The sequence below is a fragment of the Osmia lignaria genome, chromosome 7, assembly GCF_051020975.1.
Source record: "Osmia lignaria lignaria isolate PbOS001 chromosome 7, iyOsmLign1, whole genome shotgun sequence".
Classification (NCBI taxonomy): Eukaryota; Metazoa; Arthropoda; class Insecta; order Hymenoptera; family Megachilidae; genus Osmia; species Osmia lignaria.
In genome coordinates this window covers 1,508,120-1,526,050 of record NC_135038.1, presented here as the reverse complement: position 1 = coordinate 1,526,050, position 17,931 = coordinate 1,508,120, and the positions used below count along the sequence as shown (strand labels likewise).

General features: G+C 37.3%; 3 protein-coding genes across 3 annotated transcripts; 2 read left to right on the top strand and 1 right to left on the bottom strand.

Annotated features, from left to right (window-relative positions):
• Window positions 1-2,414: 2,414 nt before the first annotated feature.
• Window positions 2,415-4,418, bottom strand: eIF3l (eukaryotic translation initiation factor 3 subunit L). Its single transcript, XM_034336343.2, has 3 exons — window positions 4,255-4,418; window positions 2,685-4,145; window positions 2,415-2,602 (listed from the first exon to the last, which is right to left on the bottom strand). The coding sequence occupies exons 1-3, from the start codon at window positions 4,273-4,275 to the stop codon at window positions 2,468-2,470; spliced, it is 1,617 nt and encodes a 538-aa protein (XP_034192234.1). The 5' UTR covers window positions 4,276-4,418; the 3' UTR covers window positions 2,415-2,467.
• A 114-nt stretch (window positions 4,419-4,532) lies between these two features.
• On the top strand, window positions 4,533-6,668 carry LOC117609717 (developmentally-regulated GTP-binding protein 2). The gene is made up of 5 exons (XM_034336344.2): window positions 4,533-4,697; window positions 4,836-5,143; window positions 5,207-5,637; window positions 5,775-5,976; window positions 6,439-6,668. The coding sequence occupies exons 1-5, from the start codon at window positions 4,634-4,636 to the stop codon at window positions 6,523-6,525; spliced, it is 1,092 nt and encodes a 363-aa protein (XP_034192235.1). The 5' UTR covers window positions 4,533-4,633; the 3' UTR covers window positions 6,526-6,668.
• A 1,563-nt stretch (window positions 6,669-8,231) lies between these two features.
• LOC143305433 (uncharacterized) lies at window positions 8,232-13,443 on the top strand. The gene is made up of 2 exons (XM_076689049.1): window positions 8,232-10,026; window positions 10,109-13,443. Exons 1-2 carry the CDS (start codon window positions 8,561-8,563, stop codon window positions 12,672-12,674), a joined length of 4,032 nt encoding a protein of 1,343 aa, XP_076545164.1. The 5' UTR covers window positions 8,232-8,560; the 3' UTR covers window positions 12,675-13,443.
• Window positions 13,444-17,931: the final 4,488 nt, after the last annotated feature.

Genomic DNA, 17,931 nt, shown 5'->3' with positions numbered 1-17,931 from the left:
TGCGTCGCAATTCTAATACTTCTGGAATGTTCGAAATGTATTACGACTTGGTTTTATTTGAATTCGTTAATCAAAGAGGCTTTTATAAATGACGTTTCCAGTATTGAAGAAGGTCTATGTTTTATAATAGATGTTTGATTTACTGTATTGAATGACTATTAGTTGAATACTGTTAATTATTCCGTTCTTTATTCGCGTTTCGGCGGTTTACGTAAAGGCAATCGATATTTTATTGTTATCGTTAAATCGCGGATCTATGCATATGGTTTGTTGCATTTATCTAACAGTAGACTCGCGTGTTAATTATTAACGATATATATTTATATATTAACGATATACACTGAGCAACAAAAATAGCGCAACATAAATTTTTATCGAAATTTCACTCAACTTTAAATGATCATAACTCCGCGAAAAATGACCGTATTAGATAAATTTTTTTTTTATTTTAAAGCTTGAAGTCTCCACTTTCAACAGAATTTGTCATATTTTGATTTCCTCCTTCCCCCTCCCCGCCATCTCCTTTAAAATGAGGTGATGTTTTGTTTTAAGAAGTTTGCACACTTTGACGCGTTCCACGGGGTGCAATGAATTTTTCCTGCAAATTTCACAAAAATTGCCGCAGAGTATAAACTATTCTGCAGAAATTTAAAAAAAATTGAAGTCTCTACGATTTTTTTTTGGCGGAGTTATGAGTGTTGCAATTTACCCATGCATTTTACTCAGTTTATGCTTGTTACCGCCAGCATTAGCGTTACCCAATGCACACCACGAGGAGGTTGCTGGCCGGATTTTGTGCATCGTGTGTATGTGTGTGTGCGTGTGCGTCTGTATGTGCGTGTGTAACATTTAATAGTGTGTGTTCCCGCCTCGTCTTTGATTAACTTCCTCAAGACGTTCCTGCATATTGATGCAGGATCTTATTGCATCTTGAGGAATTTTGTGCCATATCTGTTGTAATGCCGACTCCAATTGTCGGAGGCTAGTCGGCAGTCTCTCTAAATTTTGGAGCCTTCTTCCCATCATATCCCACACATGTGATATTCCACATGGGAACACACACTATTAAATGTTACACACGGACACGCACACACACATACACACGATGCACAAAATCCGGCCAGCAACCTCCTCGTGGTGTGCATTGGGTAACGCTAATGCTGGCGGTAACAAGCATAAACTGAGTAAAATGCATGGGTAAATTGCAACACTCATAACTCCGCCAAAAAAAATCGTAGAGACTTCAATTTTTTTTAAATTTCTGCAGAATAGTTTATACTCTGCGGCAATTTTTGTGAAATTTGCAGGAAAAATTCATTGCACCCCGTGGAACGCGTCAAAGTGTTCGTATTCAAACCTTCGCATTCTGTAATCATTCAAACAGTTTCATTCCGTTCAATTCCAATCACTTTCGTTCTTAATCGCATTCATTCTTTGGTGGAAGGACTGGCTGACGCATGCTTTGGAGGTAGGAGAGGTATTTCGTTTGCGAGGTAAAACAAAAATCGTATTTCCCTTATTCTGCGCAGTTAAGCTGGGAAACTTCCAAGTGCGTCGCACTGCTTAACCGCTCGGCGAAAGATGTTGATAGTACCTCTCCTTAACCTTAGCGATTTCGAATTTCTATGTGTTTATTGCTACGCGGTTTCGACGAGGCAATCGTCCCAAGGAAGGTTAACTTCTTATTATTTGAAAAGAACTAATTATAGCCTCCTTTGTGTGCCTCGCCTGGGATTATCTCCAAGTGCTGCGCGCCGACGAGGTACACAAATTCAGTATATTAAACGGTTAAACTATTCAACACTATCAGAAAGAAAATGAAAATAGATGTTAGCCACGGTCGGATTATTGAAAATAATCCGGACGTAACAATAGCACGTGCTCTGGTTGCCTGACAATTCTAAGATACAAACATTTTAAAATTCTGAAAATCCTAGTTATGTCATTGGATATGTATGCATTTTTCACAATTCGTTTGACATCTGCCAACTATACGAATATACATATACCGCAGTTCACCAGAATCCATAACTGCGACGCGCAGGTTGGAAGATGGTGGGGGAACGCAGCGAGCTCTCCGCCAATCGCTTTCCACTTCGGTTGGGAGTATCGCCAATCAGGGCGAAGATGCGCACTGGAGATACGCGAAGAACGAAAACTGGTCTTTTTGCAGTTATGGACTCTGGTGAACTGCATGTGTAAGTAATGCGTGTAAATATGTGGCGTTCTTAACAAAAAATTATCGAGCTGCTACCGTAAATAATTAAAACAAATTGATCTTATTTCAATAAACAGAACATTTGATACAATTTTGTTCTGTTTCTGAAATATTGTGCAACATTAATGTAACATTGTATTACATATGCCTTAAAATTTTATAATTATGTAAAATAAAACATATACATATATGTACGTATATTTCATCAATCAATGTTTTTATTTTCCTTCATGTATTATAAAATGATAATTAAATTTTAATATGATGTAATTTACGATTCAATTCCTCGAACTTCAAAATTTTTCGAATAAAGAAATCACCGTAACGATGTGCCACCTTTGTATCCGCAATATGAATCATATCATGATCGATATAAAAATCCAACTGTAACAATAAACATTACAAAATTATTATTATTTATTCACAGTTAATATAAAATTGCATAAATTAAACAAGGGTAAATTACCTCGGAACCAGATTGAAATTTACCATCTAAACCCGACGCACCTTTTGTCCAGACAATATTTTTCATCTTATGCTTAAAACACAATAAATGAATAGTTAATGCACTGACTTCTTTATCCAAATCCCAACTTTCATCAGGCCTGGTATTGCTACACATAAAGGTAGCTAGCTTGCTTAATGGTAAAGTAGTATACAATTTTAAATATGAACGAATTGTTGGTAACATTTTCTGTTGTACAACTTCATCCATAAAGACTTGCGTTTGATGCTTGATTGCTTCTCGAACATAATCCTCATTTGGATTGTCAGGGTTTGGTGGTGTAAGAGATAAAAATTTTGGGCATGCAAATAAAAAGCACGATTCAAATTCACCAAGATCTCCATATTGCATTTTATACATTTTTTCATGATAATTTTTATCTCGTAATGCTTGTTGCAATCCTTCGTCTATACATTGTGGATGAAGAACAAGACAAATTGCTAATAAATGATACATTTGTTCAGTCTGCTTATTGATTTGATCATTTTGAAAGCTTCTTGTTGCAAATAATTGCTTCGTTCTCTGAATATATAATAGAATACCAGAAAATGTTCTGATTGCATCTGCATATCTACGCATCATCATATAAGCAAAACCAACATAATATGCTGTTGATATTTGGCAGCCAGGAACATGAGAATATGCACTTTTTTTATAAAGTTCAACATTTTCTAATACCTTAATAGCTTGATAATAATCTCCCAAAAGGGAATGTAAACGTAATAATCCTACAAGAGAAAAATATCCCAACATTTTATATAAAGAATGTCTTCCAAATACGCCAGCTACAGAATCTGGATCTCCACCACTTGCATATACTTCTAATTGACTCTTAATTTTTGATTTATCTACCAAATAATGTAAAACATTTAAAACACAAAGTACATCCCATATTTTATTATGAGCATTCAAATTTTCAATTTCTTCTGGCGTTTTATTCGATAAGATGGCACGATATTGTGCAAAAGATTGAAATTGGTAGACAAATTCATCGATAAGTTCCCACAACCACTGATCAGGTAATTCTAGTTGTACAGGTGTATTTGGATGTAAAATGTAATTAAACAGGTCACAATAATTATAAAAAGAACCAATACGTTGCTCCAATGTTGGTCCTTGCATTCGAGCATAAATGTGACGGTAATACAGTTCTTTATACAAAGTAAGGAATACTGGATCATTATCAACTATGTGCGCAATCGTTTGAGCATCCGGCCAGGAAGATTTATCGAATAGCTGTTCCGAAATTTTTGGAAATGAAGTTTCGTATAAATTTTGTATATCAAAAATCATTCCTTCATTTATGCAATTTCGTAAAAATACCAGAAAATTTCTTACAACTTCTGGTACCTGACGATAGCTCAATCTATCATATTGATCGTTATGAACATCTGCTGACCCATAATCGTCGTATGTATCATACTAAAAAATGTGTAAATATTAATTTTTCTTAACCTAACCATTCATTCCATATTGTTATTTTAATCTAACATCTAACACAATACAATATTATTTCCTATTGAACATTTACCTCATTATAATCCTCGTACATGGTGGTTAATTTAATTGAATTCACGTAGAAAAAGTCAGCGTAACTTGTATCTTGAATAAAATTCAAACTAACCAAAAAACTCTGCGAACTCCTTTCACCTTAACAAAATGGTATACCATGGTATAGATACGATCAGGAAATCAGGAAATATCATAAGGCAGAATTCACTTTTACAAGAAAAATATTTAACAATAGTATTGAACCGCTAGATGGAGCGTAATCGAAAACGAACAATTCAATCGTGTTTCTCTTTATCTCATAGTTCATGATAAATATCATTAAATATATATATATCAACGCGTAACTGTGTACGTGTTGTTTGCAAATGTAAATTTGTTTTACATGTCCTAAATATAAAATGGGTATATTAGAAAAGATATCTGAAATTGAAAAAGAAATTGCTCGAACACAAAAGAATAAAGGTTTGTCGTTTTAAGTTTATCATTTTTTCTAACCTAACTTTCAAGTAGTTTTACGTTCATACATAGTTTCATCAAGATATACAAAGAATTTTCATACAAAGATTGATTATTTAATTCATTATATGTGTTTATTTTTAGCGACGGAATATCATTTGGGACTGTTAAAAGCAAAACTTGCAAAATACAGATCACAACTTTTAGAACCACCTAAAAAATCTGAAAAAGGAGAAGGTTTTGATGTTTTAAAATCAGGAGATGCAAGGGTAGCATTGATAGGTTTTCCTTCTGTAGGAAAATCTACTTTATTAAGTACATTAACACATACAGAATCTGAAGCAGCATCGTATGAATTTACCACGTTAACTTGCATTCCTGGTGTTATTGAATATAAAGGAGCTAACATTCAGCTTCTCGATCTTCCTGGTATAATTGAAGGTGCTGCACAGGTAACTATAAGTTTGTGATAATAAATGTATCAAATGTCTATTTGTTATATATAAATATTTCAGGGTAAAGGAAGAGGAAGACAAGTTATAGCTGTTGCAAGAACAGCAGATTTAGTTCTTATGATGTTAGATGCTACTAAACAAGATGTACAAAGACAACTTTTAGAAAAGGAATTAGAGTCAGTTGGTATAAGACTTAATAAAAGGAAGCCAAACATATATTTTAAAGTTAAAAAAGGAGGTGGCTTGGCTTTCAATTCCACGTGTCCATTGACAAAAGTAGATGAAAAATTAGTTCAAATGATTCTACACGAATATAAAATTTTTAATGCTGAAGTTTTGTTTCGTGAAGATTGCAGTGCGGATGAATTGATCGATGTAATTAATGCCAATAGAGTTTATTTACCATGTCTATATGTTCACAATAAAATAGATCAAATATCGATAGAAGAGGTGGACAGAATTGCTAGGCAACCTAACAGTGTAGTAGTTAGGTAAAATTTTTCTGTGTATCTTTTGTCGATAACAGTTGATGAGTAATTGTTCAAAATATTTCTATAAAAATTGTTTACATATTTAAAATAAAAATTATATAATAATTGTCAAATGATTCATACTATCTTTCTTACAGTTGTAATATGAAATTAAATTTGGACTTTCTGCTTGAAACGTTATGGGAATACTTATCGTTAATAAGAGTTTATACAAAGAAACCTGGTCAACCACCAGATTTTGACGATGGTTTAATATTACGGAAAGGTGTTACCGTGGAACATGTATGTCATGCAATTCATCGCACACTTGCTCAACAATTTAAATATGCTCTCGTATGGGTAAGAATTATGTTTAATATGCGAAATAACAGATAAATTTTAGTTTCAAAACCATTAGAGATATAAAATATTCATTAATTAATAAATACTTAAAAGTGTAGAGTTTCATTTAAAAAAAGGGTATAAATATTTTCTTCAACTGCTTTAAAGGCTGTCAAATACTTTCAGTGAATTCAAATTATCATGAAATAATTTCACTTTTTTTTTACAATTATACAATTATTTACATGAGATTATGTATAATATATTATGACAGTCTTCAGACTTTAGAATTCGCGAATCTTCAAATTTTATTAATTATATTATTTTCAAACTTTGAATTTTGAAATTTTCGAATCTTGGAATTTTTTAGTTTTTTTTATATTATTTTATTTATTTATGTTTTAATTTATTTTCTATAATTTTTAAAAATAAATTAAAATATTGAATAACATTTAAAATGTGTTATTTCTTTTTTTTCAGGGTACAAGTACCAAGTATTCACCTCAACGGGTAGGATTACAGCATATTATGCACGATGAAGACGTTATTCAAGTAGTTAAAAAATAAAATTTATAAAATTATATGAATTATTACATGAATTCTATGATAGCATAGCAGTGCTTTATATATTTTTCATTTATATACATTAATTAAGCAGAAATTTAAATTAAATCTGGAATTTATTTTATTTAATTTAAATATGAAAATTCGAACCATATATTTTAGAATAGTTTGAAAAAATCATTGTTTAAATAAAATTTTTAATACATTTACATCATACAAAATTAATCTTAAGGGGGTAGACACGGGTAATGCAGCAAGGTGACATTACAGGCAAAAATGGGCCTATTAAGGGGAGTACGGGAATCGGTTATTTGTCCTTATATGAGAAGACTTGGGGCTGGGTGAGGACTCATTCGAAAGAGGAAGGTCCAATGCAGGGTGATCAACTTGTGGTTCAACGAGATTGTGTCAATATTTAATAATATTAGTGTACAAAGTAGAGGAAAAAATCGACAAAATGCAGTCGCGGAATCGAAGCATTTTTAGGCCACTAAAAGAGTTTTGTGAGTTAAACGGTGAGTTGATCGCCCTGCATTGAACCTTCCTCTTTCGAATGAGCCCTTATTCAGCTCAAGATCTTCTCATATAAGGACGAATAACCGATTCCCGTGATTGCATTCCCACAGACGAGTTCCGCCATTATCTGGATAATACAGAGCAAGTCACGTGACAAATTTAGTTCAGCTAGTAGTTATAAGGTGGCGTCTAAGTAGAAAGGCTGCCGATTTGGAATCGTAGTCAGTGATGCCAGAACCGTGGGACGTGGGACAAATTTTTACCCTCTCCACGACGTCTCAGTGACTCCCTTACTTCAGTTGTTTCATCTAACACAAGCGTGTTGTCCCACGTGTCCGTGTAAGCTCTGCGGGTTCGGCTGCTCTCGTCATTTCTACGTTATCGGCTCGATGCTCAAGCCGCCAAAGCACGTGACAGCAGCATCGACGAATCGATAAAATAATATAATTTCGTCCATGGCACTATGGTAGAAGTGAGAAACCAGGAGATTCAGTTCGAATCCCGATTCTACGGTTTCAGTTCCGATTCTTAATGCATTAACATTTTTTTAATACATAAAAATACATTTTTAATACATTAATACTATGAAATACATTAACTTGGGAAGCAGTTAAAAAGAGGAGTTGAACTGCTTCCTTTATTGATATTTTTTAAAATATTTAAGTTTTATATACAGGGGTCGCAGCAGGGGTCAAGTAGGCGATGACAGAAGTGGGATGTCGACTTCTACATTCTATTGTGGCGGCACTTCCTTTGGGTAGCGTAACGAGAGGATCACCCTGTAACTTATCTGTCTAAAAAAATTTTAATAAATCTGGCAACGGATTTATTTTCGGACTGCTTTTCTTAAGTAATCAGAAGTAGTTGTTCTATGCGGATTCTAAATCACTGGCGTCAGCATTTTTTTTGCTGAGTCAGCAGTAATTTGACACCATCAGCAGAAATATGATACCCCCCTCCCCGCCCCCTCTCCCCACCCCATGACCTTGAACTGAAATTTGACACCACCGTCAGCAGAAATATGATACGTCCTCGACAACCCCCATCCCATAACCACCCCTCCCCCCACCCCATGACCGCCCCCTTAGACCCACCCCTCCACCCCACCCCTTCACCCCACCCCATGACCTTGAACTAAAATTAGACGCCACCGTCAGCAGAAATATGATACGTCCTGACCTTGAACTGAAATTTGACACCCCACCCCATGACAACCCCCCCACCCCATGACCTTGAATTGAAATTTGACACCACCGTCGGCAGAAATATAACACCTTACCCCCAACCCCCATGACCTTGAACTATTTTTGTCTTATCGGAAGACGGCACAAGGCCCCAAGTGGAAATGAGATTTTTTGTTGGCGCAGCAAATCTGACGCTGCAATTCGCGACTATAGAAGGTAGAGGTTTTGCTCATGACCTTGAACGAATTTTTCTACGTCTTGGAAATGCGGTTTTTGTTGACGCTGCAGAGTGAACAGCAATTAAACACTTTCGTCAATGACAGCCCCACTTTAATAAAATGGGAGAAAATTGGCAATGTGCGTCATATGTAGTTTCACAATTAGAAGTGCAAGGATACTTAACGCGTTTGTGGAAAAGAGAAATGGAGGCCACGTTACTGCAGGAACTCGAACGCATTACCGAATTATTGGCGCAGCGGGCGATAAACATCAATACTGAAGATGAGCGTTGCGATTGCTTGATGCGATGTGATCAGTGCATCGAATTGATAGACGAACGATTACAAATGGGAGACGATTTATCAGTCGAAGCATGGCGAGACATAGAAGCATACAAAGAAAGAATCGACGCCTTGCGTAGAATATTGTATTGTGACAATGATCATCCTAGTGGTCAAAAGGCAATATTACTAAACGAACTTGCTTGTATAGAACAACTTTTGACACAACGTATTGCAGCCATAAGTAGTAACGACGACCGAAACGCATGTCTGGTGCAATGCAATCAATGCATTGATTTAATGATAGAGCGATTGCAACTGGAAAAGGACTTATCAACTGGTTTGAAAAATAGTTTAACAGCCAGGATAGCGAGATTTAAATCGTTAAGAGCAGAGTTACACGGATCTGTAAAAATAGGCGAAGGTCAAAGGAGAACAGATGCTGAATCACATGCATCATCATCATCTCTTATCTGGGAGGATGTAGAATCAGCTTTCCTTAACCGGATAACTACAGGAATTATAATCAACACCGAGCATATTGAACCACGAAACTTTTTGGAAGATGCTAGAAAAATAGTATTCCAACGTCTAGCGGAAGTTTTCCAAAATCATTCACGCATAAAAGTGAATACGGTGTTGTATGGGGAGTTTATCGCTAATAATAATACTGATGTGAAAAGTTTCAGTGCGAGAAATAAACAATTATTTTCTACATCAAACTTGAACGATTGGTATGACAAATACGTTGTGAACTCAACTTTAACACTGATGGAAGAATTTCAGGAACGGGACAGTGGTTGGGCAATATCGAAAATTCTGCATTTGATGTTAAATATCAATAAATGCAATCCGATGCATGTTGGTTGTTACACCGACATACCAAAAACAATCATGGACAAAAGAGCGGTAGTAAATGTGACAGTTGACGATGATACGTGTTTTGTCAGATCGATAGTTGCAGCATTATATCCCGCCCATGTGAATGCAAATCGACCATCATCGTATCCCAACTATGACACCGTTTTAAATTTGGAGGGCATCGCATTTCCAATAACGCTTAATCAAATACCAAAATTTGAGCGCCAAAACGATGTTTCGATAAACGTTTATTTCTGGGACATGAATGTGAAAAGGTGTGCTCCGCTCCAACTTACCACTATCAAAAGATTTCGTCACGTTAACCTGCTGATGCTTGAAACGCCCAACCGTAATGTGCGCCACTTTGCATGGATTAAAAATCTTTCCCGGCTTGTTTCAAACCAGCTCAGTGCACATAAGAGTAAAACTTATATTTGTGACAGGTTTGTATCACGCCATTACCATCTATTTTAGTGTATGCGTTTGTTCTTTTTGTACTAATGCAGTTACTTTGTTTATATGCAGATGCCTTCACTACTTTTATGCAGAAGAAAAGTTATTGAAACATACGAAGGACTGCATGAAGATGAACGATTGCGCAATCATTCTACCATCGAGTGAAGATAAAATAATAAAGTTTGATAATTTTTGTCACCGAGAACGTCATCCATTCATCGTGTACGGCGATTTCGAATGCATGCTTAAGAAGATTAACAGTAACATCAATCAAGGACACTGCAATGCATACCAGCAGCACGAAGCATACAGTGTGGGATATTATTTTCACTGTTCGTACAACGCATTGGTGTGTGAGTATCGCGCGTATCGGGGTCCTGACTATGCTGAATGGTTCGTGAATGAACTTGAGAACCTTGTAAGAAAAATTGCACCATTATTTAATACGATTGTGCCCATGACAAATTTGACGGGTGATGAAAGAGAAAATTATATGAATGCAACGCATTGTTATATTTGCGAAAAACCGTTCGACATCGACGAAACAAAAGTTCGAGATCATTGCCATTTCACTGGTCGTTACCGAGGACCTGCTCATCAGGGATGTAATTTAAATTATAAAAATAAACGTTTTATACCAATAGTGTTTCATAACTTATCGGGATACGATGCCCATTTTGTAATAAAAGAATTGGTAACGATTATCGTAGGCTCGACATCAGTCTTGCCAATTACAAAAGAAAAATATATTTCATTTTCAACGAATTTAAAACGTCACAAAATTTCGCTTCGATTTATAGATTCATTCAAATTTTTAAATTCTAGTTTAGATAAATTGAGTTCGTATTTCGGGAAAGACGATATGACGATTTTACGGTCACAATTTAATTTTTTGAACGAGATAAGATTCGATTTGCTTACACGAAAAGGCATCTTTCCATACGATTATGTTACCGACTACATGAAACTGAACGAGACGACATTGCCGACATGCGACAAATTTTATAATCAACTAAGCGACTGTGCCGTTTCACAGCAGGATTATGACCACGCGATAAAAGTCTGGTACAGTTTTAATATAAAAACACTTGGCGAATATAGCGATTTATATCTAAAAACAGACGTTTTATTATTGGCCGACATTTTTGAAAATTTTCGTAGCAGCTGTTGGAGAAGTTACAAATTGGATCCTGCATATTACTATACTTTACCTGGTTTTACGTGGGATGCAATGCTGAAGCACACGCGTATCGAATTAGAATTATTGACAGATATCGATATGCTACTTTTCATAGAGCGCGGCATACGCGGCGGTTTAAGTCAATGTTCTAATCGATACGCAAAGGCCAATAATAAATACATGGATTCGTACAATTCCGAAGAATCATCGCGATATTTAGTATATTTCGACGTTAATAATTTGTATGGATGGGCAATGTCGCAGTATCTACCTTACGGCGAGTTTAAGTGGTTAGACGATAATGAAACTAAAAGTTTTAACATTCATGCAATATCCGAAAATTCGAACATTGGATATATTTTGGAAGTTGATTTGAAATACCCGCTAGAATTACACGATAAGCACGCAGATTTACCTTTTTGTCCAATACGCGAGAAGCCTCCTAATGCCAAACATGAGAAACTACTCGCTACAGTTCAGGATAAGCAACGTTACATCATCCATTACGGCAATCTTCAACAATGCATAAATCATGGCTTAAAAGTTTCTGTAATTCATCGCGTTTTAGAATTTAAACAATCTCCATGGCTTCGCGAATACATTAATTTAAACACACAACTTAGAACTGTAGCTAAAAATGATTTTGAAAAGAACTTATTTAAATTAATGAATAATGCAGTCTTTGGTAAAACTATGGAGAACGTTAGAAATCATGTAGACGTTAAATTAGTTACAAAATGGGAAGGTAGATACGGGGCTGAGGCCCTGATAGCAAAACCAAATTTTCATAGCAGATCAATATTTTCGGAACATTTGGTTGCAATAGAGATGCGAAAGTTGGAAATTAAATTTAGAAAACCCATTTATGTTGGTATGTGTATTCTGGATATATCAAAAACACGTTTGTACGAATTCCATCATGATTATGTTTGGCCGAAATTTAAACATCTTTGTAAAATATTATACACAGACACAGACAGTCTTATATACGAACTGGAATGTGATGACATATACGATGTAATGAAACGCGATATACATCGGTTTGACACGAGCGACTATACCGAGGACAATGTTTACAGTATGCCACGAGTAAATAAAAAAGTACCAGGATTAATGAAGGATGAAAATAATGGATGTATAATGACTGAGTTTGTCGGACTTCGGTCGAAAATGTATGCTTTGCGCGTAGAGGGCAAACGGGACACGAAAAAAGTGAAGGGCGTCAAAAGTAACGTAGTTAGGAAAACTATTTCCTTCGATGATTATATACGTTGCTTGTATGATCGTTTAGAAGTGCATCGTGAACAGAGATGTATTCGTTCAAAATTGCACAATGTATATTCTATATGTGAAGAAAAGAAGGTGCTTAGTCCTTGCGATGATAAACGATTCATAATTCCACAATCCACAAGAACGTTGCCTTGGGGACATTATAAAATAAATAATTATTCCTAAAAACATAATTTATTCTTTGCTCCACGAGTAAAATATTATTAATTTCCAAGTATCTTTATAAGCCTGTAGGGTTTCGAGCTCATGCAAACCTTGCAATTTCATGAGAGAGAGACCGGAGTTCTTACTCATCTCAGGTCTTAGAGTTTGGAGGGAGATGTTTTCTCAACTCGCACGTGATCATCGCCCTTGTACTTGGCTGGAGCTGCATTCTTTATGTTAGAATATACGGACGATAAGAGTTTGTCCGCGTGTTCCGGTGTTACGTCGACGGGACACATTCTAATCGTACGATGCCTTCTATTGTTATAATCTGAGACCAGCGTCGGTAAGACGGTTCTCCACGTTGAAAAATTGTCGACGTAGAACTAATCGTCGCTATGCTCCTGGTAAACCTGGTGGGGGCTTGGTGGTATATAAACTGGTCGATTACTTTAAAAGAAACTTTGTCGCGTAATATGGATCTATCACGATTCAAGAAAGACGTATTCAGATCTTGGGTGAGTAGTTCTGACATCATTCTTTTTTCTTTTTTGTTTTTGATTTATTATTCCGTTTTCTTGTGATGCCCTTTTTCAGCGTGAAGATGGTACTCACGTGGTTTACACGGGGCACATTAATCTTGCATACCGGAAGGCCGTTCGGTGGTACCGGGCTTATTTTCGACATACCCTCCAAGAACTATGGGAGTGGGACGAAGATAACATCCTGAACCTTGCGCCTCTATTTCGAGAGGAGGGATAAATTTTTTATATAAATAATATAAAGGTAAATTCTTTTAAGGAACAAAAAACTTGTGCAAAAAAATAAATCATATACATATATATATTTTCTTCTTCTATGTGGTGCGTGTTTTTATTTTTATTTTTATTTTTTTCTTAAGCCTTCTGATCCCGTTCTTTAGTTTTAGTAGTACAGGATTGTTTTGGTTTTGAAGCCGGGGTTCGTTGTTCCGTTTTGTTGTGCTTCTGGTAGCTCTGCTATCTGTAGATCTGAGGGCAACGTTGTTGGGGTGGCGGTCGGTCGGTTCTGCATCTCGATGTCTTCTGGCGTGAACTGGCGACGTTTTTTCACTAGGCTTGTCCAAAATTCGCTGCATAGAAACATTAAGATTCTCGTCGCTGCCGCCGTACGTTTCAACGACATGTATCGATTCTTCACGATGAAAATCGGGACGATCTTTCGTCACATCCGCCGTCTGTTCACTCGAAGATGTACCAGGTTCGGAATAAATGCGTGCGTCGCATCTCTACAAGATCCGCTTGCCAGAGATCATCGTAACCCCGTACAATGACTCGTCTACGTCTAAAGTTACGTCTCGCTGGCGCGTGCAACTCGTTGACCAGCTGTATCTTCTCGTCCGTGATATGATTTCTCTTCACCTTCTTCATGTTTGTACACTAACATCATGCTTTACGAACGTGTCAATTTATAATCAACCCGGCTTCTCGAAGTTCTTCGATTATAGAAACGATCTCGTTGTCATGCCCCGTATGTCCTGCGGATTTCGAGGATACGAAAAGACGTAATCTATCGACGAGTTCATTTGGGTCATTCCAGTGCACGTAGTCCACCGCGTTATCGTTAGCCACCATATCGAACGGTATCAGATTACCTCCATGCCGCTCGCTCTTAAGCAATTTTGCAATGATATATTTATACTTGTAACCCTTGTTACTTTTCACAAGCCCCGACGAGATATGGCTACGTCTATGAGCGTTCGACGACTTTAATATTTCCGCGTATTTGTGTAAATCAGCATCGTTGAACAAGGTGTCATCGGGCATTCTCATAAATAGTAATTCGTACAAACCAGTTGTTCCTCTGTACCTCACTCCATTAATAATCACATCGTCGTTTTTGTTTACGTCGAAAACTGAACTTCCAAGCATTAATTTGTTGCGTTGTACGTATACTCCATACACGTCATCTATCTTCTTCTCACGATCGGTAAAGAGTAATTGAATGTATTTAGCTGCCAACGGCCCCAAATTTTCCGTGAAATGGCTACGTATGTTTTCGCTAGGCTTGTCCAAAATTCGCTGCATAGAAACATTAAGATTCTCGTCGCTGTCGCCGTACGTTTCAACGGCATGTATCGATTCTTCACGATGAAAATCGGGGCGATCTTTCGTCATATCCACCGACCGGTCACTCGAAGATGTACCAGGTTCGGCATAAATGCGTGCTCTTGCAGTTTGTGTGCTTTGAGGGTTAAGAAAAGGAGTTGACGTCAATTTTTGCGGTTCTTTAATATTCAAAGTTGGGAATGTCGACTCGGATTTTATATCGATCGTGTTTGAATATGGCGATTCCGCGGACATATTCTCGATAATTCGTTCCAGCGGTTCTACCACGGGTCTCAATCGTTTTTCGATGACTCTCTCTTCGTCGATGCTCTCCGATTTGAGAGCTCTGCGTTTTTTGCGTATAGCATCGCTTGTTTTAGCTATAGCATTCGCAACTTTACTCGATTCTTTAATATTACTATTATCCATTGCAAAGAGAAGACGTCTACTCGCTAAGCGTTCTATCGAAGGACTAAATGTTTCAGAAAACGGCAAATTCGTTAAATCCATTTCTGTAACGACCACGTTCCATCGAGCTATCTTTGTCGATTATTACGAAACCATATTTCTGTTCCCAACACTGTGCGCACAATTCACAAAAATTTTCGTACGACATATCTGTATTTACATGATCATTATAAATGTGGCGTAGATTCGTGCCATCTTGTTTGAACACGATCAAAATGTTGGCATTGTCGCGAATTAGGTGTTTCGGTATTCTCGCGTAAGTCTGACAGAGATAAAAACAGTCCACGCGCGAGTGCCTGCCCATAGCGAAATATTCTCTTAACACGTCTTGCTTGTCGCATGTAACGTCATCGAATATAAACACCGAATCGGGCAGCGCCTCGTTCGGTGGCACGACTTCGGTATTATTTGAAAATGAAAAGTATTCTATTTCAGGAACGTTTGTTAAAATTCGTTCGAGATATTTGTACTTTGGTTGTTGCAATGATTTTGAGTATACATATACGTTATTGAATCTTACACCGTTCGGGCTCTTGATCAGACTGATTACGACGTTCGTTTTACCGCAGTTCGATGGACCGCAAATTATACCACGTATCGTATTCGGCAAGAGGGGTCCGTGTCGTCGCCGACGATCGTCCATGCGTGTTGTCCTCTCGTCTACATCGAGAATAAGGATAGACAGGGGCTGCTTTGCGAAACGCATATCGTCTATATAATAACCATATATTTAATGATTCAGCCTCTTTATAGGTTGCGGAAAAGCTGCTTGCCCGCGTCGTGAACGCGCTTTAACCGCGATTAACCCTTTTTCTCCGCGGCGGCGGCGGCGGGGCAGCGGCGGCGCGCGGCGTTGGCGGGCACGCGGTGGTGGTGGCGGGCACGCGGAATGCAATTCGTGGCCGAGCCATCAAATACGCATCCAAGCAACAACGTGACCGAAAGTCTGTCTCGACGATGCTCGCTCAATCTGTATCAGATTGCACATCGACACGTGTCTACCTGTAAACATGGATTTCACCCTACCCCCCTCATGTTAACCGTGTCAGCAAGCCGTTAAAGAGGCATCCAAGCAAAACGTGACCAAAAGTCTGTCTCGACGATGCTCTCTCTATCTGTACCAGATTGCACATCGACACGTGTCTGCATGTAAACATGGATTTCGCCCTACTCCCTCGTGTCTTTGAAATAGAAGAACATCCCTTTGTATCTCCTACATTGGAATATGAAACACAAACGTTACACATACAATCGTTCTAGGTAAAACAACATTAAGACGCATAAAGTATATTTTTACTAAATAGATTTTATTATTTTACAGTAATGAACAAAATTAATAAATGATATTAAATGTTTCGTGTTTTAAGACAAATGTAACAATTTTTCTTTTTCGGTGGAGGTCCATCTATGTGCGTGTCATCCCCCGGCCGGTTATAATGTTCCATACACAGTTCTTCATCTTCCTCCTTCCTTTTTTTAACCACCATTCTTTTAATATCGATACGTTTCTCATAGCACATGCTCCGTTGTGCGCGATGCATGCCATATGTTTATCCATCCATCCATCCTGAATATGCCAGCTCTTGGTTGGCAAATTCGGTAGATCGTCATCTTTGTTCAAAACCTCTATATTGATTGGACTGACTGAAGGATAAAGTTTCTTCAGCCATTTTTCTTTCTCAATGCCCTTGACGTATACAGATCCATGAATACTATCTTTCAAACACGAAGCGGCACACTCTTGAAGGCGTTAATACGGCACGGTACCATCGTCCCACTCAAAACCATAATGATTTTGCGTCAACCATTTTATTTGTCTTAATTCTGCTTTCGACAATTTTCTCTTAGCAAATGGAGGCGCAAAGATGAAACATTGTACACGATTCCCATTCTGGAAGATGGCAAGTTCCTTTACGAATAACTCGTTCGTATCGCTTTTGAAGCCTTGAATGTCCACGAATGTTGGTACGTTCATTTTGATTAGTTGAATTTGTGGCGAAAAATGACTGGTTTTGCTGTGGAATGATCTCATATAAACCTTCTTCCACTTAAGAGAGTTTGCGCACTACATTGGTCAGTGGATTGTACTGCACGATACGATCGTGAATGATCAAACAGTATGCGCTAGTATTTTCAGGAACGTTTTCACTACACTCAAAATCGATTCTTACATCGATTGTAGCGCTTTTTATCGATTCGTTCTGATGCGAGCAATCAATGACAACAAATGGGCCGTAGCCAAAAAAGAGTATCTTATCGTATAGAGCTCCGTCATCACCATTACTGCACATTGCTCCGTAATATGACTTTCTGAATTTTGCATACATGTCGTAAAGGACAGAGTATCTATTTTTATTAAATTCAAGATTCAAATTGTCATACGGATATGAATCCGAATTTAAATACAATCGAAAATTGGTGAGTTTGCAGTCATCAAATTTGGTGATATGTCTATTGAGCCTATTTTTTTTATTCGTTTGTAATGCAAATATTACATATCGTGGTTTTTCTAATTGCGTAGCTGCTTTAATGCTCCATGTATGTTTAGTGGTTGCTTGTAACATTGGATACTCGTATAAGTCCCAGGAACGGTAACTCATAATTATCGTTTGACCGTTTTCAAGGATGCGCAACAATGAAAGTTTGTGCCTTTCTTCGAGCGTGACATGTGGCATCCTCCACTGTACTTTGTATAGTTGCAGCGTGTATTTTGCACCATCTGT